The sequence below is a fragment of the Lampetra planeri genome, chromosome 34, assembly GCF_965212315.1.
Source record: "Lampetra planeri chromosome 34, kcLamPlan1.2.h2, whole genome shotgun sequence".
Taxonomy (NCBI): domain Eukaryota; kingdom Metazoa; phylum Chordata; class Hyperoartia; order Petromyzontiformes; family Petromyzontidae; genus Lampetra; species Lampetra planeri.
In genome coordinates this window covers 3,862,546-3,890,022 of record NC_136140.1, presented here as the reverse complement: position 1 = coordinate 3,890,022, position 27,477 = coordinate 3,862,546, and the positions used below count along the sequence as shown (strand labels likewise).

Below are 27,477 nucleotides of genomic sequence, written 5' to 3'. Positions count from 1 at the left end.
ACGGGAAGTGGGTTAAAAAACGACCGAAAGATTTGCACGGTCGTAAGCGCGCAAGCAAGCAAGTGAACTTAATATAAAGGATTTAAAAACCTGCTGAGTTTTCGGGATCTCAACGAGATCGATTGGATGTTCGCGTGATTTGGTCACAGGTCAGATTGCGCAATTGCATCCATGTAAAACACCGGATCGCCTGTCATTCTGTCACCGCCCAGCAGGTGTCTCCACACTCCTCTTCAAAAACGCAAACGTTGGATAACACTCAAAAGTGTCTTATCGTTGAGAGGCCCTTCCTCTCTCTCTCTACGAGGCCAGGCTTTTGATCCAGAGGCTGACACAGAGCATTAGCCCAAATCCCATTTCAGTCAACCTTTCAATTCCTCTCACTCAACAGATGAGTGTAATGCGCTTCATATTATAGAGTTGAACTCGATTGTTCAGAAGTGTATTGTGACAAAAGGGATTATCCGGACAGGTGAGTTTAAATCTATACCTCTCAATATCACCAAGGTTGTATATAATTGTAATAGACAATTCGTATACATTAACTATGCTCGCATACTCTACCACATTGCGGAATGGGCACATTGAAATAGTTTTGAAATGGATTTCTCTTCATGGCAGTTCAGCTACAGTATTTAAAAGCCCTTCAAATGCGGTAGCGTGGCATTTAGTCCTCACAAGAATTCAGGAAGGGGCACTTTAATAGTACTGTACTGTAATTAGGACCATTTTACTAAAAGTGGACATAACGTGACAACAACAACTTGCGGAATTAAACAAGGTCACTGATACAAAAAAAAACATGTCAACACTTTCGTGAATAATACTAGCCTACAGATGAAAATATTGTTTAATGGGCAACATTTTCGGCAATAGCACTCCATAACAGCGAAACATGTTTTTTTTATTTGTGCTTGTGCACTGCCACTAAAGCATTACATTTTTTCGTAATTTGTATTTTTTTTTAGTCGTAAACAAGTTTACCATTTAAGGGTATAAGAGATACATTCAGAAAGGATATAATATAAATATGACATTCCCTGTGCATCAATCTAAACATTTGACCATGGCAGTGAGAGACAATGACCTGTCTTTGCCTGATCATTATCGTGAGATCTGTTATGTTTATCTTACATCGGCAGACAGCATATGCTCATTACATCAGGAATTGGCAAACGGCAATTCTTGGCGTCAGCACAATGACAGAACAAATGAGCGGCTGGCTGGCTATACAGTGCACCGCATTGTATGTAATTAAACAAAACCAGAGGAACCATCAACTCGTGCTGGCGAGGAAACTATAGAACGTGCCGATGCGGGAGCCGTTGGTGGTCGTTGAGCGTGGATTCTCCGGATGCAGGCTCAAGCTCAAGGGCGGCTTAGCAATCTAAAGTGCCATCTCATACCTGCCCAGATAAAGGCTGTGTTTGGCGCGTTTGCTTTGACTGCGCGTGGGGTGTGCAGCCGGCGTTTGCGCTGACCTGCGTGGACCCACGATGGCAGACGAGGCCCCTATGTAAGCTTGGTCACGTCCAAAGACTGGCCGTGTGTCCCCTTGGCGGCACTAATCTCGGGCAGACTCCAGCCAAATTAGATAATGTGTTCGTGGTAGGGGAGACCGTAACCTGCTGTACACATGCAGACGCGCCACGTCATCGTTCTAGCAACATCATATTAATATTCGTGGTCATTTTTGATTAATTTCTGAAAATAAGGCTTTTGATGTTGTGATGCCACCGGTTCTTGGTTTGAAATTCACATTGCTCCCACATGACCCCTGATTGTATCATTTCATCTCGACTTTGGTGGTACCCTTTGCTTGGCTTCTGCCGCTAGTTTTCATCAGATGTCATCACCTTCTTAAGCTCGTGGCACTGATAGGGCATTTTAAAGACGACGGCTTTGAAACTTTTGCTTTCGTACAATACCGATTTATAATTACAAGCACTGTACAGTAATAAAATCCCGCGCTTAAAAATTGTTATAAGTGGACCCACTTGTTTATTTGAACTAGCCGTCTTAAATAAAGTGCATCATTACGTTACTTATCTGGAAAACATCTAATCAGGCTGTCCTTCAAAGGGCTGGTTGTTTTGGTACTTTGGGACTAGTCTCCTGGGAACTAAAGGCTGGTGCATGAGTGAGCGGGTATTTTCATTGATGTGCACTACCTGGGAAATGTTTTTGGCGCATGCACGCACACACACACACTTTCGCGCACGCATGCACTCCTGCCAAGACTGCGGGTGTACTTTTTAACGAGAGGACTCCGAAAATAGTCCAGGCTCTGTAACCTTTTCTTTCAAAATCCAAAAAAACCGCTATCGCTGCAATCTGTTTTATTTTTCAGGAGCCAGCGCTGGGAGGTTGTTTTATATTTTACACGCAGGTTTTTTTTTGTTTAGGGTTTTTCTGACTCTCCTTCAGCATTTAGGCGCCAGTTTTGCATGGGATTTGAAATACATCGGTTATGTTCACAGACACGGTGGCTCTCTTGATCGTGGACTTGTGCGTTGCAGGTTCCAGTCAACAAAATGCCGCAGGGTAAACGTCAGTCCAGAAGTCCAAGAGGACTTAGATCAAAACACATTTTGTTTGTATGTGATATTATAGCCATCTCGTTTTACCTATAATGCTCTACAATGGTATCTCATGAGTTTTTATGCAACATTGCATTTTTTTTTAACTGAGCTGAAGATGAAATGCATTTGTGAATAACATATTGCAACCTAACAGTAAAAAATGCTGACACGGCTAATGAAACCCATAACATTTGAACCGGTAGCAGGTTTGCTTGTTTACACATTCTGGTTAATGGGTCTCAAAGGCCAAATATGGTATTTTTTTATGTGGCGAGACATAAGGAAGTCTGTTTATTTTATTTGACAGTAACAATATTGCAGGAACATTTTGAAAAGTGCATACCATCTGCCAATTTATTTAAATAATAAAAGCATTGCTTTATTTGTACAACATTGTTTATAATGATGCATTGTTGTTAAATTGTTCCTTCTGCTTTCCAAAATAACCTAAGGCCATGATTGTTATCGTGGCCACGAGTGATGATGATTGACATCATGATGATGGTGGCATTTGTGTTATGCAAATGATGAAGGTGTTGATGACAACGATGGTGGTAGTGTTGATTTACAACGATATGATGAACACGACAATTATGTTAGTAATCATGATGACATTAGTGGTGATGATCATGATTTTGGTGATAAGCATGATGATCATGGTGGTGTTATTTGTAACAATAAGTGCTTACGATCGTAATGATGATGCTCCTCTTGATATTGATTATGATGATGATGAAGCGACGATAAAAGGTGCTCACATACGTGTCTCCCCACAGGAGCACAGATCATCGACCTGATGATGCTGGTTATCGACGTGACCAAGGGCATGCAGACACAGTCGGCCGAGTGTCTGCTTATTGGAGAGATCACCTGCCCCCGCATGATGGTCGTGCTCAACAAGACGGACATGCTGCCCGAAGCCAAGCGCGCCATGCTCATCGAGAAGATGACCAAGAAGATGCACAAGACCTTGGAGAACACCAGGTAGCACCGTGTGATAGGGGAGTGCACATGCTGGTCGTGGTATTTGCAAAGGTGACGTCGGTTGTAGTCTTGTCAGCCTGGACTTGAACAAGGGTAGGGAGTTGACATCACGTATCGCTGAGTGTCCCAGACTATGTGGGTAAAGTAGGACCTTTACGATTGCTCTACAATGTATCCCCCATATACAGGTTGATCACAGTCACTGTTTAAACAAAGATTTTATGCACGTCGCTGCTTGAAGTTTCTTCGTGCCATAATATTGTATATATCATATTTGTTTGTTACAAATAAAATGCTAAACTAAGCATATGTATATTTATATTATATATATCTTTACACACCATTGTGTTTGTCATCCTCCATATTTACCATTGCTTTTGAATGGGAATAATTGCATTGGCCAAATGTGACAAAAATAATTTTTCAGCAATGAACAATGTGGATCGCATTAGGTGCAGTAGCTCGGCTTGCCTGGTGCAGTGACACACAGCTCCTGTCTGCCGGCCGAGATGCCCTTGAAAGAGAGCTGTATAGCTCAGTGGGCTTTAAACTAAACTATAAACTATTTCTATTTTACCAGCTAAGGCCCACTAAGCTATATAGCTCTATTTCAGAAGTGATCTGGCCACAAATAATAGCCTAATGGAAGTGGCTTATCATGTGGAACATGCAAACTATAAATATACAGGTGTCGGGGTCGGGATCGAACCCACCACCTCCTGTATACCAGGCGAAGGAGTTAACATCTTGCCACCGTGGCGCCCTTGGGGGGTTTGCTTTGCTTGGGGAAATAAACTTATTCACGTCTGATGAACTGCATGTGGTCTGCGCAGGTTTAAAGGGGCTCCTATTATCTCGGTGGCAGCAAAACCGGGCGGCCCGGATGCACCCGAAGGCCAGGAGGCAGAGGGCATCGCAGAACTCATTGAGGTGAGCCACCTGGAGGCTACTAGACGTGTAACTGTGCAGCGATTCGTCGATTTGTATCAAACCTGTCGCTGGTTTCAGCCCGGCGTGAGTCATTCGCGGACCCGGAGATTGTGCAGTCGCGTAACTTTGCACAGTCACAGCGTCGTCGTGCAGTCGTGCCGGCGGGGCGATCGCACACACGCACAGATGCCCTCTGTGCTGCTTTGACCCACAGCCGTCCCGAGTTATCGCTCCGTGTGGGCATGGGCGCTTGGCGTTGCAGGCGTGAGCAGTGATTAACGCCGGTGAATAATGACGGCCGATAGTGACACACGATGAATGCTGTTAGCGCGAGACGAATGAGGCTTTCTGGGGAACAGTGAATGATTCACGTTGATGAATGGTCGATGAATCACTGATAAATAATGACTGTGTAAGGGTACATGCTTATTTGCATATTATATGGTTGTAGGTAAGTGTAAAAGTTTTGGAAATGTCACAATAAGGGGGATTTGAGGACCGGCGGTGTGGTTAACGCATTGTACTTTACACCCTAGGGACCGGAGTTCGATTCCCAGCCATGGTGGCGAGTTATATCTTTAACCGTGTTGGCTCCAGCCCCACTGCTTTACCAACCCTCATTGATAAATGTAGTAAATACGGTCAAAATTACCAGCTTCGCATTGGAAAGCCTTTATCTATCAATGAATTGGCGGAGGGCTGTAAATGGTCATAAAAAGAAGTAACTTTTACAAAATTAAATATTTGTATAAATTGCCATGTTGGTAAAAAAACGAACATGACTATAACATGGATGAGACATTGATGCTTCTTACTTATTGAGTCTGCTGTTACCTTTCAATGAGTCATCACCCCTTACCTTCTTCTTTCGATGTCAGTTGCTTCTGTCTCAGACGTACTTGCCCCAGAGGGACCCTGCAGGACCACTGCTCATGGCCGTGGACCACTGCTTTTGCATCAGAGGCCAGGGCACGGTGATGACTGGCACCGTGCTTTCAGGCAGCGTGTCTGTCAATGACACTGTGGAGATCCCTGCTCTCAAGGTGTGTATGTGTGCGCGCCAGGTTGGTGGAAGGCCTAATAAGTTGAGTTTATTACATAGCTATTCACGGTTGCGCTGCATATCTCTCCAATGTGCTTTTGGGTTGAACCACGTGTTGCCTGGCACGATGTCCTCCGATGTTTCACTTTCCAAAGAAGTGAAAACGGTTGGCTACGTACGGTGCGAAAGAAGTTCAACATGCATACGGAAAGACATCGTGCGCAACAACACGCGGCATAACTGGAAAACACATGCAGAGCTATAAGTAAGAAAACACATGCAGAGCTATTAGTAAGCCTGGCTCTGCTGATGAGACACTGTATGTCAAAACCGGTTCCAGAGATTTCTTGTATTTGAATCACTGCTGCTGAAAATGTGCACTACTAGAAAGCCTTGCGGCTGATGAGTTGTGTAAGAAAAACTTTAATGTTTTACGTGGAGAGACGGATATGTGAAGTAGACATTGGTTTCATCGTCTTGGTTCTTTCGGTAAAGTCACGTAGAAGGAAAATAATAAAATAATAAAACAAAATAAAATACAATTCTCACGACGTTTCGGCCAGACAGACCTGTTCTCCACCTGAAGACGGCTGCTTGCGTTGTGGCCGAAACGTTGTGAGAATTATTTTATTATGTTTTATTTTTATTATTTTATTATTTTCCCTCTACGTGACTTTACTGAAAGATCCAAGACGATGAATCCCTGCAGTCACGAAAGCTTTAAATCGAAATTTAGACATTGGTTATTTATTTTGTTATAAGGTACGGTCGCTTTGACATGTCTTGATGGTTGTAGGTCTTGCCATCATAACCAGTAGGTGGAGCACAAGACCATGAACATAGAAAAATATTAACAATTGTAAAACATGTTGATGTGAACTGCATTTTACACCAGGGATGGGCGGCTCTGAGATGTTGGCTGACAACCGCCAAAGCAGAAGGAGCCTCATTATGACCAAATCATATGTTTAGCTGAATGTTGTTAAATACTGCAAAAGATAGTGAAACTACTAATTACGAGAATAGGTTTTTCCCCATTTTTCTGGCAACAAAACAGGTGTTAAGATGTTAAAATACCAAACTGAAACCTTTTACAAGGAATCATGTCTGCACTTCTAATTACGTTTTAAATTGGAATATTGCGAGAACATTTCTTTTCGAGTTCTGCACCAGATATGAATTTGTACCTTGAGCCAAATCACCAGGAATGCGCTTGAGCTCGCCAGATGCCACAAGTTAAGCAGGACTTTGGGTCTGGTCAATTCTTGCATAGATGACCACCCTTCATAGTAGGTGTTATAGACTCAGAATATCTATTGATGCATTGTTATTAGGGCCCCATGTTTATGCCGCCAACTTCATCAACGCACACTGACCAGTGCGGTAAAGTATGGTCAAATAACCCCTACGACCTGCAACGCCCGTTGGGGAGGCCCCCGTTCAGCAGTGGATTGACACGGGGGATTTGTGCGCTTACTCGTACATGTCTGTACGAGTATGTGTCCAAATTGAGTGGTGCGCCCGACGATGCGCTCGTGCGACCTTTGCGATTGCTTTATCCACGCTGGTTGTTTCTGACCAGCTGACATACGAGGGGAGTGTTTGTCCTCTCATCTGCCGCAGGTTACCAAGAAGGTGAAATCGATGCAGATGTTCCGCAAGCCGGTGAGTGCGCACATTCACTCAGGCACAAAGCTAAAACATGACTGCTTTTTGTTTATTTTGCCAGGTAGGGTCCACCGAGCTAAATATCTCTTTTTCAGAATGTATGTATGTTGAATTTCTTTCGCACAATATGTAGCCGACCGCGCTAATTGGAGGTGCGACCCCTTGCCACGAATGATAGTTTAATGACAAGTGGCTTATCATGGTGGAAATTTTTATAGCAGCCAAATACTCTGAACGCATGTTGATTCTAAATGCGGAGGTAAAAACCGGAGGACCCCGAAGAAAATCCACAGCAGAGAAAGACGTGCAAACTCCAAATATACAGGTGTCAGGGGTCGGAACCGAACCCACGACATTCTGTAAACAAGGCGAGGTAGTTAACATCTCGCCACCGTGGCGCACAGTGGGAGACGGCGGTGTTATTTTAAATCTGTGAATAAAGCAGAGCCCGTCTCGTGAGACCGTACCTTGCCAACGGGCAGCGTTCATTCCCGGCGGCTGGCGCACGTAGCCCATTGTGCTCTTGAACAGGAACATTTGGGGGCACTCGTTAAGTGAAGGGACACCCCCCCCCCCCCCAACAACATATTTACCGAGCGCAAATTGAAGTGGTCGAAGTGTCGTAAAGTAATTTACTAAGGTTGCTGTTAAATCCTTTGACTGCTTGATACAACGCTGTTTGAGTAAATATTCGTGCATTTTTAAAAATCTTGGTTAAATATGCTTTATTCCCACTTGAGCTATCATCTGATTGCGAATGAACGGCTAGTGTTTTTATTTACACGCTTTTATTTAACTCACTCTGTCTGTTGTTGTTGTCGTTGTTGTATCCTCAAATCTTGTAACTCAATTTTAACCCACTTCCCAATGTGGTATCGACTGAAAACTTGGTATACTTATGTCATACTGATGACAATACTATATTCTATTAAAAAAAGTATTTTAAAGCATTCATTTTTTATTTTATGTTTCGGCTTGGGTCTAATTGTCCACGCTCAACTGACGTTGGCTGTAAATCACCACGGCCCCTTACGTTATGGCAAGCTTTGCGGCCACTTTCTGGAGTCGTGGAGTTTCGTCATTACGAGTAGGGTACATTTAATTAAAGCGTGTTTAAGAAATAGTTTTTTTAAATATTACTTATTTTCCCCCAAATCAGTCGACTCACAACCGTAACGGGTACAGAGAACCCTCCACGCCTGTAGAGAAGGCGCACAGCCACAGTGGGTGTCCGGACACCTTCCAAAAGTTTATAAATGGCTAAGAGAACCCTTGGTCAGCAAAGGCATAGATCCCCCATGTAGCCTTAACAGACTGTTGGGGCAAGTGTTGTTAGTGAGTAGTACCTATGAAGGCCAACATGGCACACGAGCGGGCCGGTAGCCAATATGACGCCCGGCCGCCTTTGTCTCCCCCAGTGGCGATGTTTATACACCGCACCAGGTACACTTTGAGGTTGAGTCGACCTAGGGGAGACCCAGCACCGATTTAAATATTCGTCACTTGTTTTGGCCGTGAGCAGGAATCGAACCCGGGTTGCTGGGTTTGAAGTGCAGTGCTTTACCCGCTGCACTACCGTTCCCCCCAGCATACACAACAACAACCGCCATTCGCCACTAAGTGGCGGTGACGTCACCACGACGCTTGTGCCAGGCCATGTGCACCTTGAGGCCACGTGAAGTGTCGAACGCCCGCTGGCAGGAGGTCACGGGGCAGACCCAGGTGCCACGGGTCGACTGACCGAGATGACCGAGATGACTGGCTGATGCACCACCTGTGCCCCCTACTGTGCCAACTTGCTGTGCTTTAGCCACCCGGCGCTCCGCTCGTTGTTGTGAGCGTCGCTCCTCCGCCCTCCGTTGTTGTTGGAGGGCGACTGCCTCCAACTGCCCAGTAGCGTCCTTCACGAGCCTCCTCCACTGAGGCCGATCTTGACACCGCTGGTACCAGTCATCGGCAAGTCCACTCAGCTCCACGTCCTCCTGTACCACATCACTCCATCTCTTCTCTAGCCCGTGCCGCGCCCGTTTAGCCCCCTCGATCCGGCCGAACAAAAGCTGTTTAGGCATGCGGTGGCTGGGCATGCGGGCTACATGACCCAGCCAACGCAGCCTTGCCTGCCGGAGGAGCTCACTGATGGGACTTTGCCCAGATCTTTCAAGGACTTGTGAGCTCCTCACACAATCCAGCCTGGTCAAACCCAGGATGGATCGTAGGCAGGCCAGCCTAAATGTTTCCAACCGGCGAAGATGCTCCACTAGGGGGGTCCACGTTTCGCAAGCGTAGAGAAGGGAGGGAATGACCGTGGCCGAGAAGACCTGAAGCTTCGTGCGGAGCGACAGACCAGGTAGCTTCCACACAGCGTTACGCAACCGATGAAAAGATATTGCCGCTCGACTGATTCGGAGTGAGACCTCTGCTGATAAACTGGAGCTGGTCATGAGCACACTGCCCAGGTATGGGAAACTCTCTACTCTCTCCACAACTGCCCCATCACCGATTGGGAGTTGTGGGGGCGGAGTGCCCGATGGTACAAAATACCCAGGCAGGTGCTTAGTTTTGGTGGGGCTGATGGTAAGGCCCCACCTCTTAGTGGCACACTCCAGCCTCAGCAGCAGCGTCTCCAACTCCTCTTCTGAATGAGCAGCTATTACCAAATCATCGGCATACATAACGTGGTTGACCAATAGGGAGCCATCCCTTGATCGCACCCGGGCGTCGATCAGCCTCCCATTATATCTGTACCAAATGGTAATTCCCCCGGTACAGCTATTGAAGGCTTCACGAACTACGCAGTCGAAATAGATGTTAAATAATGTGGGAGCCAGAGGACATCCCTGTCGCACCCCAAGGTGTACAGGGAAAGGCTCCGACTCCCGGCCACGTAGTTTTACCCGGGCCCGCTCACCATCATGAAGGTCCTTAATGATCGTGAGCAGAGGGTCAGGGACTCCGAAAGCACGAAGAACAACCCAGAGCCCAGTCCTACTGATGGTATCATAGGCCTTGACCAGGTCAATAAAGCAGAGATGTAGGTCTTTTTGGAATTCCCTACACCTCTGCTGTAGCAGACGGACAGAAAATATGGCATCTGTGCAGGACCGCCCTTTCCTGAAACCACATTGGGGCTCCGCAAGCCTCTCCTCAGCATGCCTAGCAAGGCGATGTTGAATAATCCTTGCCAGGACCTTACCCGGCACACTGAGGAGTGAGATGCCCCTGTAGTTGTTACAGTCTGTGCGGTCCCCCTTCTTAAAGAGGGGGACCACCAGGGCATCCTTCCAGTCCTGCGGAACCCGTCCAGTGGTCCAGACTGTTGTTATGATGTCATATAGGGCAGTCTGTGCACAAACGCCACCCTCCCTCAGCATTTCGCCTGGGAGATCATCTCTGCCCGGTGCCTTCCCTGGTCTCAGACTCCGGATCGCCCTCAGTACTTCCTCAACAGCCGGTACCTCAGCCAGCCACTCACAGGGGGTGACCTCTTCCAATATTTGAGGCACCGCAGCCTCAGCAGGGTTATCCCCACTTTGTGCCATGATGTTTTCCTGGCTGAGAGATTTTCCCTCCCCCAGGACCTCACAGAAATGCTCAGCAAATCTGCAAACCTGTTCCTGGGGGTCGGAGATTGGATCACCGTTTTTTCCTCTAATGATGCATACACACACACACATGCACATATTCATCCACTCAGTACACATTCACATAGAACACACAACACGCACACACACACATTGATACAGTGAACACACACACACAGCAGACACATATTCATGGGCAGAGCACACACACACAGTCAGCAGACGAACACATTCACACGATCATCACACACACACACACATGGTCAGCACGCATATTCACGCAGCACACGCATGCACGTGGGACACCCCCGACTTTCAACGTGTTTCTGCGACTCCGCCGCATAGTTAGACGTTAGAATAAAATCCAGCTGTGTGGTATAGCGGTTCGAGCCTGCCGTTTGCAATCGGAAGGCTACGAGTTCAAATTCTGATGGGGGGGGGGGGAGGGGTTAAGTCAGGCCGTCGACTGTGCTGGGTTGATAAAACGAGTAACACTTTGTGGGAAGTTCAAAGTGATGGTCTTATATGGACAGACTTGCCCCCTTCTATAGGAATGTGGACTTTCCACCACTGGCTCAGTGCTTTGAACTAGAGGTGGGTGCCTACCCTGTGCTCACCTGAGTGGGGGCACCACTTTGGCTTTCGATTTCTTTTGCAATTCAACACCGAGCATGGGATCCCTAAGCACAGAGTCGGCCTAAGCAGTGACAACAACAAAAAAACTAGAAACTAAATTGCATTACACTCTGCTGGAGTTGGCTCACTCGTTCTCTCATACATTCACAAGTTAATTTACACATCCTCTTATTTACTTATACATTCACTCACTATTTTGGTCATACATTCACTTATGAAGTCACCGATTCCCTTATTAACAACATTCGCCCATTCACTCATACATTCATTCACTCACTCACTATTTTGCTCATACATTCACTTATTAAGTGACAAATTAACTCCTACATTTGCTCAACCATTCACTCCCTCATTCGCCCATACATTCATCTCTTCATTCGCCTGTTGATCTGCTGATTCATCCGTGGGTCCAGGTGATGTCTGCCTGCAGGCATGCATTCACTCACATATTCATTCGGTAATTAATTCATTCATATGCATCCACTCATTCACTGTCAGTCCATCTGCCAGCCCAGGTGACCTCAGGTGCAGGGCAAACGTGTGTGGCTCATTCCATCTCTCACGTAGCTTATTCACTCACTCGCTCACTCCCTCATTCGCCCATGCATTCAACTCGCTCATCGTTCGCACAACTCACCCACTCGTCCGTTCGCCCCCACTGAATCCATCGGCCCGTCCGTTGGCCCTCAGGTGACGTCGGCGGCGCAGGGCGACCGCGTCGGTCTCTGCGTGACGCAGTTCGACCCCAAGCTGCTGGAGCGCGGGCTCGTGTGCTCGCCGGGCTCGCTGCTGTCGCTGCGCTCCGGCATCGCCTCCGTGCGCCGCGTGCCCTACTTCCGTGGCGCCGTGAGCACGCGCACCAAGTTCCACGTCACCATCGGCCACGAGACTGTGCTCGCCCGGGTCTCCTTCTTCGGAGCCGGCGGTGGGGCTGGCGACGATGGCGGCGGCGACGACGCCGCTTTCGACTTTTCGCGAGACTACGCGTACCAGGATGAGTTCCTGGCCGAGCAGCCCAAGGACCGCGCCGAGCAGGTGGCTGCCGGGATGATCCTTCCGAGTGTTTGTGGACATTTGCCGCGGGCCGATGTGAACCTGCCCGCACCCCATGAAATAATAAGAGCAACAGTCATTGCCATGTCGTTTATTCGTCCAGGAAAATAAAACTATCAACGAAAAATGTTTTACTTTACCAGGTAAGGCCCACGCAGCTATAGAGCTCTTTTTCAAAAGTGACCTGATCACAAATGATAGCTGAACGAATTGGCCTGTCACGTGGGAATTTATTGCAGCCAAATACTCTAAGCACATGTTTCTAAATGTGGAGGGAGAAACCGGAGGACCCTGAGAAAAATGCACATGATCACGGGGAGAACACGCAAGCTCCAAATATACAGCAGGCGTCAGGGTCGGGATTGAACCCATGGCCTCCTGTATACCAGGCGAGGGAGTTAATATCTCGTCGCTGTGGCGCCCACTTAAGCATGCCATGCCCAGTGCATCTTGACTATGCCATGCCTAGTGCAGTTGTTAATCCACAAATGGAGCTGCCTTCATGCCCTCCTTTCCTGATGACTGATGGTGGAATATTTTGGCTTGACTTGGCGTGCCCCCGGTGTGCTGTGACGTCACTGTGGTGTGATCTGGTGTGCTGTGACGTCACTGCGGTGTGATCTGGTGTGCTGTGACGTCACTGTGGTGCGATCTGGTGTGTTGTGACGTCACTGCGGTGTGATCTGGTGTGCTGTGACATCACTGTGGTGTGCTGTGACGTCACTGCGGTGTGATCTGGGGTGCTGTGACGTCACTGCGGTGTGATCTGGTGTGCTGTGACGTCACTGCGGTGTGCTCTGGTGTGCTGTGACGTCACTGCGGTGTGATCTGGTGTGTTGTGACGTCACTGCGGTGTGATCTGGTGTGCTGTGACGTCACTGCGGTGTGATCTGGTGTGTTGTGGCGTCACTGTGGTGTGATCTGGTGTGTTGTGACGTCACTGCGGTGTGATCTGGTGTGTTGTGGCGTCACTGTGGTGTGATCTGGTGTGTTGTGGCGTCACTGCGGTGTGATCTGGTGTGTTGTGGCGTCACTGTGGTGTGATCTGGTGTGTTGTGACGTCACTGCGGTGTGATCTGGTGTGTTGTGGCGTCACTGTGGTGTGATCTGGTGTGTTGTGGCGTCACTGCGGTGTGATCTGGTGTGTTGTGGCGTCACTGTGGTGTGATCTGGTGTGTTGTGGCGTCACTGTGGTGTGATCTGGTGTGTTGTGGCGTCACTGCGGTGTGATCTGGTGTGTTGTGGCGTCACTGTGGTGTGATCTGGTGTGTTGTGGCGTCACTGTGGTGTGATCTGGTGTGTTGTGGCGTCACTGTGGTGTGATCTGGTGTGTTGTGGCGTCACTGTGGTGTGATCTGGTGTGTTGTGGCGTCACTGTGGTGTGATCTGGTGTGTTGTGGCGTCACTGTGGTGTGATCTGGTGTGTTGTGGCGTCACTGCGGTGTGATCTGGTGTGTTGTGACGTCACTGCGGTGTGATCTGGTGTGTTGTGACGTCACTGCGGTGTGATCTGGTGTGTTGTGACGTCACTGCGGTGTGATCTGGTGTGTTGTGGCGTCACTGTGGTGTGATCTGGTGTGTTGTGGCGTCACTGTGGTGTGATCTGGTGTGTTGTGGCGTCACTGTGGTGTGATCTGGTGTGTTGTGGCGTCACTGCGGTGTGATCTGGTGTGTTGTGGCGTCACTGTGGTGTGATCTGGTGTGTTGTGGCGTCACTGTGGTGTGATCTGGTGTGTTGTGGCGTCACTGTGGTGTGATCTGGTGTGTTGTGGCGTCACTGTGGTGTGATCTGGTGTGTTGTGGCGTCACTGTGGTGTGATCTGGTGTGTTGTGGCGTCACTGTGGTGTGATCTGGTGTGTTGTGGCGTCACTGTGGTGTGATCTGGTGTGTTGTGGCGTCACTGTGGTGTGATCTGGTGTGTTGTGGCGTCACTGTGGTGTGATCTGGTGTGTTGTGACGTCACTGCGGTGTGATCTGGTGTGTTGTGACGTCACTGTGGTGTGATCTGGTGTGTTGTGACGTCACTGCGGTGTGATCTGGTGTGTTGTGACGTCACTGCGGTGTGATCTGGTGTGTTGTGACGTCACTGCGGTGTGATCTGGTGTGCTGTGACGTCACTGTGGTGTGATCTGGTGTGTTGTGGCAGGCTGATGAGCGGACCACACCCGCCGCCAATCCTGCACCGCGGCACCAATGGGCTCTGCTGGAGTTTGAGCGCCCGGTCACCTGTCCACGGCCCTGCAAGGTGAGCGAGCGAATCAGAATATTTATTTATACTGGAGGAATTCTATTCTATGAGCTATAAAGTTCAATATACATACCACGGGCCATTCTCTAACATAGCCCCATATTTATACGATAGCGCAGTTGGAGTAAAAAAATATTTAAAAATACCCTAATTGGTGGTGGGACCCTTTAGAGCCAATCTGCCGCAGAGCAATATACGTGGCGAGCCGCACATGTTTACGGACGCCGACGAAACGCGCGCTCTCCTTGCGCGCAGGTGATCGCGTCCCGCCTGGACGCAGACATCCACGCCAACAGCTGCCGCCTGGCGTTCCACGGCACGCTGCTGGAGGGCTTCGAGGAGAAGGGCTACAGTGAAGCCAGCCTGGCGCAGCTCCGCGTCTACAAGACCAAGAGCAAGGAGGGCACCGTGGAGAGGGTGAGCGGTCAGAACAAGTGTAACGACGGCGGCAGTAGTAGCTGTAGTCATCAGTGGCTGTCGATCATCATCATCACGATCCACGGACAGATAGCCGAGTAGGTGTCCACTGCACATTTCGTTATTTGTTTCCACTTTCCTCTGTCTTGTGCCAATTTGCGCAAGTAGTGGCACCGATCTATTAAGTCGTCGTCATTAAGCCATTCTCTCTCTTTCCAGTTCCTTACACTTCTCTGAACAACAACAACACACTTTTAACTTTCCTGCTTTTGTCCATACAACACGGGTCTCCAAATAGTGCCAGTTTCCTTCTCGCCACTGCTTGCATCAGATCTTCTACGTGCAACCTTTCTTGCTCGTACATTGGTCACTCTTTGGGTCCAGCTTAGGTGCTGATGTGTATGTATGTATATTGAACTTGTTTTGTACCTTGCATAACCAACCGTGATAATTGGAGGTGCGGGGAAGGCCTAGAAAATGAAACACAAAGAGCAGTTCTAAAGAAATTCGTTTTCAATCTTGATATTTTTAGTGTGTAGGCAGCGCAACTGCACCGGCATTCGCAGGCCAGATGTGCCGAGGATCTGGGCGACAAAAGAGAGAAAAGGGAGCCCTGAATCGGGGCCCATGCCACAACCACACTTCATCACTGGTAGTAATAATAATCGTCATCATTTACAATCCATTGTTAGTCCACTGTCGGGCGAAGGCCGCCCCATGCTATGTTTGGTTATGGGGGTTATTTGACTGCACCTCACCACACCGGTCAATGCTGGGCTTGGTAAAGGGATTGCCCAGAACCAGTTAAGATATCGCTCAGCACCGATGCCAGCCATAGGCAGAAATCAAACCGACGTGGACATACGGGTGCGTGTTTGTGCATTGTTCTTCTGTCTCTGTATATGAGTTCGATTGGCGCTCACAGCCGAACATCAGTGACGAGTGAATATTTTAACTGGTCTTGGGCCTCTCCTGGGTATGCTTTGCATAACACATAAGCGCTGGGAAGACAAAGGCGGTCGGGCGCGGTGTTGGCCACACCACCACCTCATGTGGGGAGGTCTTCATCGGTGCACGCTTGGCCCAATAGTCTGTGAACACCACTTGCCCCGATAGTCTGTAAACGGCTATATGGGGGATCATTGTGTTTTGTATATACACCCGTCTGTGTTTGATGTGCATATTTGTGAGTTTTTGTGTCCGTGTCTTTGTATTGTATGGGGAGTGGTGGCGCAACTAGCTAGTGCACCACGCTCGCAACCGTGTGACCTGAGTTCTGTTCTCGGCCACGGCTAGCGTGAATGGCAAGGGATGTCTGAACCGGTCTTGGGGCCTCCTCCTTCAACCCGCATTGACCAGCGTGGTTAAGCCAGGCCATACAACCCCCCCCCTCCCCCCCCCGGCGTAGGGGGTTGTGCCTTGTGTCAGCGAATGCTGCTGTAGGACCAGCATGAATGGCACTGATTCTATGTTTAACAGATACGTTAGACTGCATTCTGTCTGCGAGCCAGTGAACCAGCCCTTGCGGTGCACTGAAATACTTGTGGATATTGACTGTTCGCATATTTTCGAGGGCCTCGCATTGTACGTCAGCACTCGAATTTATTGCGCCGCTTTGCGGTGTCGCGTCTTGCGCGCTCCGCTTATTTAAACGCACGCACACACGCACACACGCAGGCAAGGCGCACACACACACGCACGCACACACGCAGGCAAGGCGCACACACACACACGCAGGCACACTCGCACACTTGCGCAGACTTGCTGGCAGAGGGTACACATTATATATCCGGAAATTGGTGTAATTGGATTTTTGTGGGCTGTTTTCCTTTCATGATCACCCATGCCTGAATATGGATTCAAATATTTTATCAGGTTACCGCCGGTTCACTGAGAGAGTAAAGGACTCTGCGTGCCATATGGGCTGAAGCGGTGTTCTTGAGTCGTTGTGCCCTTGCACGTCAAGTCAAGACCAGGTTTTTTTTTCTCCGATTGTTCGCAGTGTAAAGTTTTTATTTGGTGCTTTTTTTTTGTTAAAAGACAGGTGGCAATGCGCCGCTCGGCTTGTGCGTAGACACCAAACGCACAAAAGTTTAAAAAGTAAACCGCGCACTTAACTGCCTTGAATAATTTTCAAATACAATGAACTGTATTTTCTTTACTGTATTTCTTCCCCCCCCCCGTCTCTCTTTCTGCGCCACGACGGTATGACAGCACGGCACAATAGCCAAACACACGCGCGGGCCCACGACGATCGGGGATGTTTATCCGGTCTGCGGCCGCTCCTGAGTTCCGTCACGCGAACACGCTCGCCCTTTTTCGCTGGCGCCTTCTGCGCGCTGCCTCTTTGTTTTTATGCCGTCGCATTTTTTTAGGGCTTTTGCCGCTGCGTCTTCTTTTCTTTTCTTTTAATTTTTTTGTTTTGCATCGGCGGAATGCACGGGCATTGGCGCCACCCGTCCTGCCGCCGCCTCTATAACGCCCGCCACCAGCACCCGCCACGAGCCATGGCTCACGTCCCCAAGTATCTAAACATTTATCCTTTAAATGGTTTTTATCTTGTGTACATTTTTGTTCCGAACGTACGCGTGTCGTTTTATCTATTTATTTCCCCCCTCCCCCAAGCACCCCCGCCCACGATCGCGGCAGCGCGTGTCTGCCCATCCACGCTGAGTGGCGTCATTGTGGATTTTTTTTCTTTATCGAGATTGTATGTTTAGCCCAACATGCGACGTCCCGGAATAAAAACGGGTGTTAGCGCACTGCCACGGTGGGTCGGTCGCTGGGTGCGGCCTAGGGATTTTCGCGATGGAAATCCAGCGGTCGTGACCTGAAGACGAATGCTTGAGCCCGAAGAAAAATAAATGGTAATGATAAAAAATAAATCTCCCTTTCTCCGTCTGTCCTTTCTTGGACATGATACGGTTTTTTTAGGCAGCTCGCTATAACTTTAGCCCCGTGATAAGTTAGGAACCGAATGGAAATGACGAAAAGAAAACATTCCACTTGTGTGTTCGAGATCGCTCTGCCTACATCGGTAAAAAACATTACTGCGACTGCAATGCAAACTGCAAGTGGGAGATTAAGTGATGGCTTATTATTATGGTTTAATACGGGTCTTTTCGAAGCCAGATTTGAACATACTGTGAATGCTTTGGGGGCGATTTGTCACGTTCGATTTAATCAACCCTGAAATATTTTCTATTAACACATCCTGGCTTGCAGGGCTGGGTTATGAGAATATGTTTTAGGCTGAAATGTAGCGTTTCTTAGGTGTAGCAGAGAACCTGTCTGAAAAGAACCGCTCAAATATTTATCAAACTACATTCGGACACATGCAGTCTTGCCCCCACATAGATGTGTAAATAACGTTATCTGCCTCTTTATCGCGGCACAGAACTGTAACCAGATATAGCCATACTTAGCGGCTTGAAAAAGCACTAATTTAAGTCTCCAAAATTATCCAGAGCCATATAAATAACCTCCTGGGCATTACGAAGGGACCATTTGACAGTATATTTTACGGCCGAAACGTTATCTGCCCATTTGATCCCTTCATTTAGTTAGCAATTTCTTGGTTTGCACAGCAAAACCCTACATTATCCCTTAAGCCCAGGCATAATATTGTTTGGGAAAGGGTCCCACGTTCTAATGAATGAGTACAGTGGCCTTGCCCTGGCTGACCTGCGGCCATTGGCACCTAGAGGATATGTATTTGTCACCGGCACGTAACGAGGGCAAATTAAAATGCCTTCGTGCTCGAGAGGGGAAAAAAAACAAAAAACCTCCCAAACCCTGAGCCCTCGACAGCGAACAGGGCCCGGCGGCCTTGCGCGCATACCGCAGTAATCCGCTATTTGGATTGGCGAACGGGGTCCCTTCTTTCAGCCAGCTCCAACGGGTGGCTTTAGGTCTCCGATCCCATTTGTCTGCGGAGCAGTAATGTGGAGCCCCGAAGCCCATTGGACCCCGAGAGGTCAGTCAGTGGCGGTTGCCGATTGGCCGAGCGGTGCCCAATGACGGGGACCTCCGAAAAGCACAAAAAGACTTTGGCCGAGAGGAAAAAAAAACCGACGAGATTCGTGACGAAATCTGTCGAAAGGAGTCCTGAAACTAAAATCGAGCGGCGATGTTGTGCAGCGAGTCGAATTGGAAAGGTGTTTTTCACGGGCGTCGTTGTTGTCATCATTAGGATCGTGACCGATATAATTGTCACCATTATCACGATAAGTTTGCAACAAAGGTCCCGGAATACAACCTACAAAAAACTTTTTCGGATTAATATGCTTTGAACCAGGGATGTGGTTACAAACAAAAACATAATGCACCGAGTTTTTAAACCACTGGGAGTGGTTAAACAAAACGTTTGAACATTATAAGCCAATTTAAACAGAGGCAATCCAAACTTGGGTATAAATATTTAACTGTGTATATATAGTACACATATATATGACATACTATTTGTATATTGGCATCATAGAAACTGGAGTGTGCTATAATTGAAAAGGCTTGCCATATTCGTGAATAACGCTGCCATTTAGCAAAAAGTATGTTCGTGGTTGATATGATGAGTGTTTTTAAATTTTTGGTTGTACGTGTTTTCCACCATCGTCCCTTACTTTTTTTATATATACACTTGTTTGAACATAATTTCGTGACTGAGAGTTTAATGTAAATTAAATTTGCTATTGCGGCGTGCACAAAGAATGTCACTCTCGTATGACATTGCTCAGACAGCATGTACGTGTCTTTGTCTGTGTAATGTGTAAGGATATATTTCATTGACAGGTTAACACATTTGTTTTGTAAACTTAATAAATAAAATACGCTTCATGGTTTTAGAAAACTGCGCATTAAATGTCAGGCTAGAACAGCGCGTTATTGTCCAAAAATTACATACTTGTGGCTGTGAGCAATTTATTTCAGCTTTTTTTTTACGCCCACATATCTCACCAACATTTAAACAACGTGCAAACACGAGGCCATAATTGAACCTACTAATACTTCGACCGTGCTCCGCATTAACGTGGGATTTAAACATCATGCAAAATAAACAGGGGGAAATGTGGACGAAAACAGCCCAAGTGACACATTAGTGTTTTGTCTGGCCTTTTTTTCCACCCCCGACGTTTCAAACTGCACAGGCAGCCCCGTCTGTGAAGTTTCGTAGCCTATGTGGGCAAGGTCGGTCTGCGCTAAATTCCGCTATTCATAACCGGCCAATCGCTCGAGCCTCCGGGTGCCGTGAACTTGCGTTAACCCACCCAGACATGCAGTTCTTTCACACAGGAACTCAAATTAAAAAAAACTCCGCTCCTTCAAACGGACACTGATTGCCTAAGCTTTCGCGCTGCCAACTTTGCGCGGCCAGCGTCAGAAAATGGAAGGGGTGGTGGTGGTGGTGGGGGGGGGTAGAAAAATGTTTGAAAATTGCTGCACTTTCATCTACAAAACCCACGGGGGGAAAGGGGCAGTCGGGGGCGGGGGTAGTGGGGAGTTGCCGTGCGCTGGGACGACAAGTCAAAACTAATGTTTTGAAAACCCCGGGTTTGCTTTATTGATGGAACCCCCCCCCCCCTTTCTCCAGGCCCGCCGGCAGGCTTCTTAGGGGACAATATTTTCGAACCTCTCATTAATCATCCCGTGCTCTGCTGTTTGTAAGCCGCGCTTAAGGTTAATTTTTCCGCAATTTTGCCCGCAATTTTCCTGACAGTTTTTTAATTGTCTCTATGTGCGGTAGGGCCCTGGATAGCTTCATTCTGAACGTGGTGGCGTGCGTGCGCGCGCACGCAGCTGAGGAGGGTGGCGGGGGGGGGAACGTCGCTGTGTTGGAATTTTTATGAAACTCGAGGCGCTGTGGTTTTTTTATGGCCGCTGATTTTTTTTTTTAACACCTACGCCCGTTTTTGATGAGCATGACGCCCGCCAGTTTGTGCGAATAAATTCAAGCAGGGCCATGCGCATGCTGCGTATACCACTCTGCGTGTCACCGTGGTTCAATCCAGATTTGCCTACCCCCAAAACGTGTGCGGCTTTGCCACCTGCTATGCGGTTGATTTTGCGCACGGTGTGATATGTGTTTGGTTTAGCGCTGCTGTACGTCACCAATTCCCTATAATTATGCAGTGGTCATCCGAACGCCATGGGTCTAATGGCACCTTAAGTAGAAGGCCAGGATCGTTGGAGGAAGTCTCTTCTTTGGTATGGCAGTGCAGTACATCGCTGTGATGTTTCCTTCATATTTGTGGATCGGGCATTGCGTCGTTAAACTGTTTATGGTCTGTTCTGGATGACCACAGTCGCACACTGGAGAGTTTTTAATTTTCCATTTGAGTATCAGGTATCCGCATCTGCTACTATGGCTTGTATGGATTCGATTTTGGGGTGGACTACGATCTTTGTGGAAGATCAAACCCAAGGATCTTCTGTGTTGGGTCTTTCACAAGGTGTTTGTGAGTTCTTTTGATAAATGTCAGGCATGTAGCAATTAATCAATTAAAGGTCGTACGCTTATGATATCCGTACTTCAGAATGTGTGCGTCTCAATCAATTGTTAACGATTTAAGTCTACATCATAGAATGAGTGACACAAAACTGAAACGACAAACAAAAATGGGAGAGATTCTACAGACGGAACAGACACGACAGACAGAACGTACATGACAGTGCAAACGAGATATATATATACGATACAAAAATGTAGACGTTCAGAAGTTTTACTTCCCGAGTAAAGAAGCCCATTGGGTTATACAGCTCTATTAGAATGGTCACTCGGCCAGCAAAGACAAATAGCGGCAACAGGCTGCGTCAAACGTTGCAGATGAATCGATAACCGTCATCGAATAGCGGCGGCTAATCGCGACAATTCACCAATGCTTGTGTTAGCGGGGCAGTGGGGGGGGTGGTGGTTGAATTGTCTTAGCGTGTGGGGTACGCGACCGCGAGAGAGCCGCGAGTTGACGGGACCAGGCGTGCTGAACAGGAAACAAACCGAGACCCAGCCAGAGGAGACGGGGAGAGAGGGGGGCTCCTGCACACTCTCAAACCTCGCGTGCATGGGAACACCTGCAGTCTCTGGGAAAGTTGTTTGGCTCGCGGGCTCGAGGCCGTGGGAGTGCCGGTGAAGCTCGAGAGTGTTCACCATGAGCAGGCGTGAGGCTGCGATTGGGACGGATGTGTTGTGAGCGAAGTGTGCGGGACTGTGTGCGGGTGTGCGTAGAACACTTGCACACATTCGCGGTAGTGTAGCGGTTAGCGTGCTACGCTGCGCTGCAAACCCGGTTGACCCAGGTTCGATTCCCGCTCATGGCCAACACCAGTGACGATTATCTGAACCGGTTCTGGGCCTCCCCTAGGTCGACTCGGCCTCAAATGATTACCTGGTGTGATGTGTAAACAGCGCCACTGTGGAGACAAAGGCAGCCAGGCGTGGTGCTGGCCACCCACCCCCTCGTGTGCCACGCTGGCCTTCGTAGGTGCTCGCTAACAGCACTTGCCCCAAAAGCCTGTTAAGGCTACAGGGAGGATCTTTGTTTTTCACATTTGTAAAAGTTCGTTTGCAATGTGCCCCTGTAAAAGCACCATTTTGTATACTCTCCTTGTGCACCTCAATGTAAAATTCGTTATTAATAGTCATAATCTACAGCCCTTTTTAGAGTCAGTGAAGGATGAAGGCCTTTTCATGTGGTGTCAGTCATGCGGTGGTTTGACCAGTGGCGGCTCCTGCAAAATCTCTCAGGGGGGGCAAATGTCTGGATGATTGATAAGGATAAGGTCCACCCATGCAAAGGATAAATTAACAGCTTAAGCATGTAAAGGCAACTTCACTTCTTTAATATTAATGAAAAATAATCTTCTTCTTAGGTTTTTTCGGTAAAGTCACGTAGAAAGTAAAATAAAATAAAAACAAAAATCACGACGTTTCGGAGGCAACACAAGTCTCCGTCATCAGGTGGGACCGTCACAGCCAGATTAGCTGTATCAAGTGAGGCAATGATTCAAGATGTAATCCCTTAAAAGCGAGTTGAGGGGGGAGGGAGAGGGAGGGGGGAGCTCATCAGACTATGGTAGCCAATGAAAGGAACGTATCGGGAGGGAGGGGGGGCGAGGCCAAAAGGGTGGGCGATGGACGTGGAAGCGCTTGTGCCCAAGCGGCCAATTACTGCACACGCCAACACAATGGAGCGATTGTGCGCAAGCGGGCGACAAATAATTTTGTTGGATGAAACGTGCTTCCGTATGATGACGTAAGCACGTTAGTGCGAGCCCTCCCGGAAGCCATAGAGAATGCATTGCAGTGCCCCCCGTTCGAAAAAAAACATCTTTGAATGTAAGTCTATGGGACCACTCGGGGCGATTCTCAGCCGGAGGGAAATCGCCCAAAAAGAGGCGGTACTCCACAGAACGTAGCATGACGCTGATTGGACTATATCCAGAGGCACAGTGACCGCTAGCGTGACTCTGTGGTTGAATGACATTGGTGGTGCGTCGCCCAATCGCCCTAATGAAGAAACCGCCCCTGGGTTTGACCATACTTAGCCACACGAGTCAGTGCGGAAGTGTCCCACTACTTGTTCAGGTATCACTTACCACTGATTTTAGCAAAGGCTGGGAATTGAACTCGATTGCTCGGTTCATATTAGAGTGTGCTAACCACTGCGGTGATTGGAAAGTTCACGGTCTGAGATATAATGAATGGTGCTATAACCAATAGTAACTTTTAAGCTCATAATAAAATTTTACTGGTAGGAACCTCCTGGTTACACCAGCCCACACGGGATTATTGTGTCCGTCCGTCCGTCGTGCATCCAAAAATGGGAAGGGTGGGGCTGGGTGGAGAGGGGAGGGTGGGGAGGGGCTGGGTGGCGAGGGTGGGGAGGGGCTGGGTGGGGAGGGTGTGGCTGGGTGGGGGGTGGGAGGGGTGGGGCTGGATGGGGAGGGGAGGGGCTGGTCACCCCGTGGTGCCCTTATAAAACTCAACGTTTAACCTACTCACGCCGGCTTGTGGCCGCCCTCACAGTCGGGCATATTTGCGGAACACACCACGCCGCCGTTGAGCCTGGCCATTGACCGAGCAACCCAACGATCCTACCAGCTCCCTCCGCAGGAATGTGTTTTTTAATTGGCACATTTCATAGCGGTCGATTAACTCTCGCTTGCCATTCACCAACTCGAGCTGACCAAAGTGGTTCTATCCTAGTTTTGGTGGCAATATTCTAAGGCGCTAAATGCCCATGTCGAGGTGCGATAGTCGCGAGAGGATTTCGGGAGAGTTTGTTCGTGTGGTTTTGCGTCTCCTCCTCCGTTGATGGTGGCGCAGACCACAGTGTGGTTTATGGTACAGTCCAAAGTTTGGGTTGCATAGCCACAATCCTGCTACTGTCGCCTATCTTAATTTTTTTTAGCATTTTCATGAAGGAGCTGTGCGCATCGGCCTGTGGATGTTCTGTTGCAGTTGATGGTTACACCCGTGACTTTGAGGAATGTCAAATGGTGACGTATGGTCACTCAACCCCATAACTACTCAACCTTCCCATGGGGGAGTTGAGCAGGGGGATATACAAGGCCTGTAAGAATTTAGTTATTATTATAGATTAACCCTCGTGTTTTTTTGGGTATTTTCAGTCATCCCAGTGTGTTAAGTGAAAATTAAGAAACATGCTAAATCTACAGGGAGAACTGGAAGAAATTTTTATTTAAAAAAAAATACATCTGGAGAGAACCCAGACTTACCAGACCTGGTTCTCCGCACCTTCTTCGTCTCCACAGTTAAATACTCACGTGGTAGGAAAGCAGTGATCTAGTGACAGTGAATTCATATGAATTAGTGGTTTGGGGAGCAACACAGAGCTCCTCGTGCAAAAGTATTAAAGCCTAAGCAGATTGACGGGGATCAAGTACATTTCACTTGAAGGGAAACGTGGAGATGGATAACGCAACTGTGTCAACGTCGCTTCCGTTATCAAGCTGTGAGCTTGTTGGCTCAGCCCTCATGCACGTACGAACGATTCAAACGCATTGTGAGAATGATACACACAAATAACGTCGTTGTGACTGATTATAACACTTCACGTACTCTTATACAATAACACAGTGTGTCAGTAAAAGTCAGCTACTTTTGGATCTCTTTTTGCACTGCATATGCTCATCGTCAGCCATGATCTATCCACTGCAGGATGTGACCCTCAGCAATTCCTTCCCCATCTCCTACGGTATTGCAATGCAACACGCCATCTAGCTAAATCTATAAAAGCTAAACAATGTTTTTTTTTGTCCCCAGGTAAGGCCCATTGAGCTATGTAGCTTGTTTTCAGAAGCGACCTGGCCACAAATGATAGCTCAACGAAGTGGCTTATCGTGTGCAAATTTATAGCGGCCAAATACTCTGAATGTATTTTTTCTAAATGTGGAGGGCGCCTGGAGAAAAAGTTCACGCGACCACGGGGCGAACTTGCAAACTCCAGATATACAGGCATCGGGGTCGGGTCTCGACCACCAACAAATATATGTTAATCATCCTCGTCTGACCGTACGTGTGTGTGCGCGCTCGGTAGGCAAGCGGGGAGTATGAAGTGATCGGACGTTCGCTCTTCAAGAAGGAGACCAACATGCAGCTCTTCGTGGGCATGAAAGTCACGCTGTCCACCGGCGAACAGGGCCTCATCGAGGGCGGCTTTGGGCAGAGTGGCAAGTTCAAGGTCCGCGTGCCGGGTAGGTTGCAGGCTTTGGGCCGGTGGGCGTGCGATGTACCGCGGGTGTCCCCCTGTGTTGCTGCTGCTGCTGCTGTGTGTGTGTGGACGTGTATGTAGGTGGGCCATTGCTGTGAACTGCCTGTGATGTCGGTAAAGAGGTGCCAGGCGCCGCCTTGCAATTGCTCGCTCGTTCGCTCGTTCGCTCGTGCCCCTGCTCAAGGAAGAGCCTCGACTTATGGGGAGCCTCCAGAGAGCCCCTCTCAAAGGGTTTGTCGGCCTGTCTCTTCTATGTTGGCCAGAGGTCTTAGAAGAGGTCAGAATACCCACACTTTACCCCACCAGACGTGACCTGCCGATTGGCTAACAGCGGTGTGTGCCCATTTATACCACCGCATGGTGGGGAGATGTGGGAAAAACCTGGGTCCTTGTTTCAACTGCCGAGGCGTAAGATCGAACCCGGCAGCCCTTCGATTGCATTTCTTGTGTGGTGAACTTTACACCATTGCAGCTTCGGTTCTAAGTCTGAACATTTGTCAGTCACGCACTCTTGTGGTCCATCACGAATGGGTGCATTAGTCTCGGGTTGGATGGTGTGAGGAGCTCGCAAATACTTGAAAGAGCTCGGTCTGGTGGTCGCACGCCTCATTGCATGCAAAGTTTGGTGGACTTGCTCCACCTCGCATCGCTCTCTGCGATGCGAGGTGGCCAGGAGTTGGCAGTACAGCAAGTGGGTTCATGAATATGTATGTTAATACCTTACATTGTTATGCTCTCCTATGAGTGGCCTTTGTTTTATTTTTACATGTACTCCCGTTAATTCAGCATGCATAGCACTCATCACAAGAGAGAGTAGATCTCCAAATGTATAACCCCCTTGATAAAGATTCTCCATATACAGTGAGGCTTTCCTTTATAAATAAACGGCATTCATATTATTTGGAAATCGTTAGAAATTGACTCCTTTTTGGCAGGCGAGGATGCGTTGGCTGGGCCATGTAACCCAAATGCCAAATCGGCTCTTGTGTGGCTGGATAGGAGGGGATAATCGGGTAAAGCGCGCTAGCTAGATAAGAGATGGGCAGATGTGGGACTGAGTGGACTTGTTGACAACTGGTACCCACCGTGTCAAGATCAGCCTCTGTGGTGGGGGGGGGGGCTCTCATCAAAGATGCTGCTGGGCAGTTGGAGGCAGTTGCCCTCCAGCAACAACGGAAAATAAAAGCAGCGATGCTCACGTCAATGAACAGAGTATTTGGTGGTTAAATCGCGGAGTGTTGGCGCAGTGGGGAATACAGGTGGTTAACCTATCAGTCGCTGCCCTGTTAACTCCTAACACCTGGGTCTTATCCCAAGACCTCCTGCGATTGAGCCTTTACCGCTTAACATGACCCCGTAGTGCACCTATCCCGGCACAAACGTCTTGATGGGCATATTCTTAGGTTTTTTCGGTAAAGTCACGTAGATAAAAAATTAAAATTAATAAAAGTAAAAAAAAATCACGACGTTTCAGAGGCAACACAAGCTTCCGTCTTCAGGTGGAACCGTCACAGCACGATAGCTGTATCAAGTAAGAGAAATTCCAAGAAAACAGTCCTTGTATATATACTGGTTGAGGGTGGGAGGAGCCATGATGGGCCTTGACGT

The 27,477-nt window shown here is 48.3% G+C and overlaps 1 protein-coding gene across 2 annotated transcripts in view; it reads left to right on the top strand.

The window, feature by feature from the left end:
* LOC144730038 (selenocysteine-specific elongation factor-like) overlaps positions 1-27,477 on the top strand; it is a 69,451-nt gene that overhangs the window by 1,725 nt on the left and 40,249 nt on the right. For both annotated transcript variants that reach the window (XM_078610530.1, XM_078610531.1), the window contains exons 2-9: positions 3,359-3,566; positions 4,400-4,496; positions 5,375-5,539; positions 7,162-7,203; positions 12,114-12,458; positions 14,624-14,722; positions 14,981-15,142; positions 25,696-25,852. In XM_078610530.1, coding sequence (XP_078466656.1) covers positions 3,359-3,566; positions 4,400-4,496; positions 5,375-5,539; positions 7,162-7,203; positions 12,114-12,458; positions 14,624-14,722; positions 14,981-15,142; positions 25,696-25,852 — 1,275 coding nt within the window. The remainder of the gene's footprint in view (positions 1-3,358; positions 3,567-4,399; positions 4,497-5,374; positions 5,540-7,161; positions 7,204-12,113; positions 12,459-14,623; positions 14,723-14,980; positions 15,143-25,695; positions 25,853-27,477) is intronic.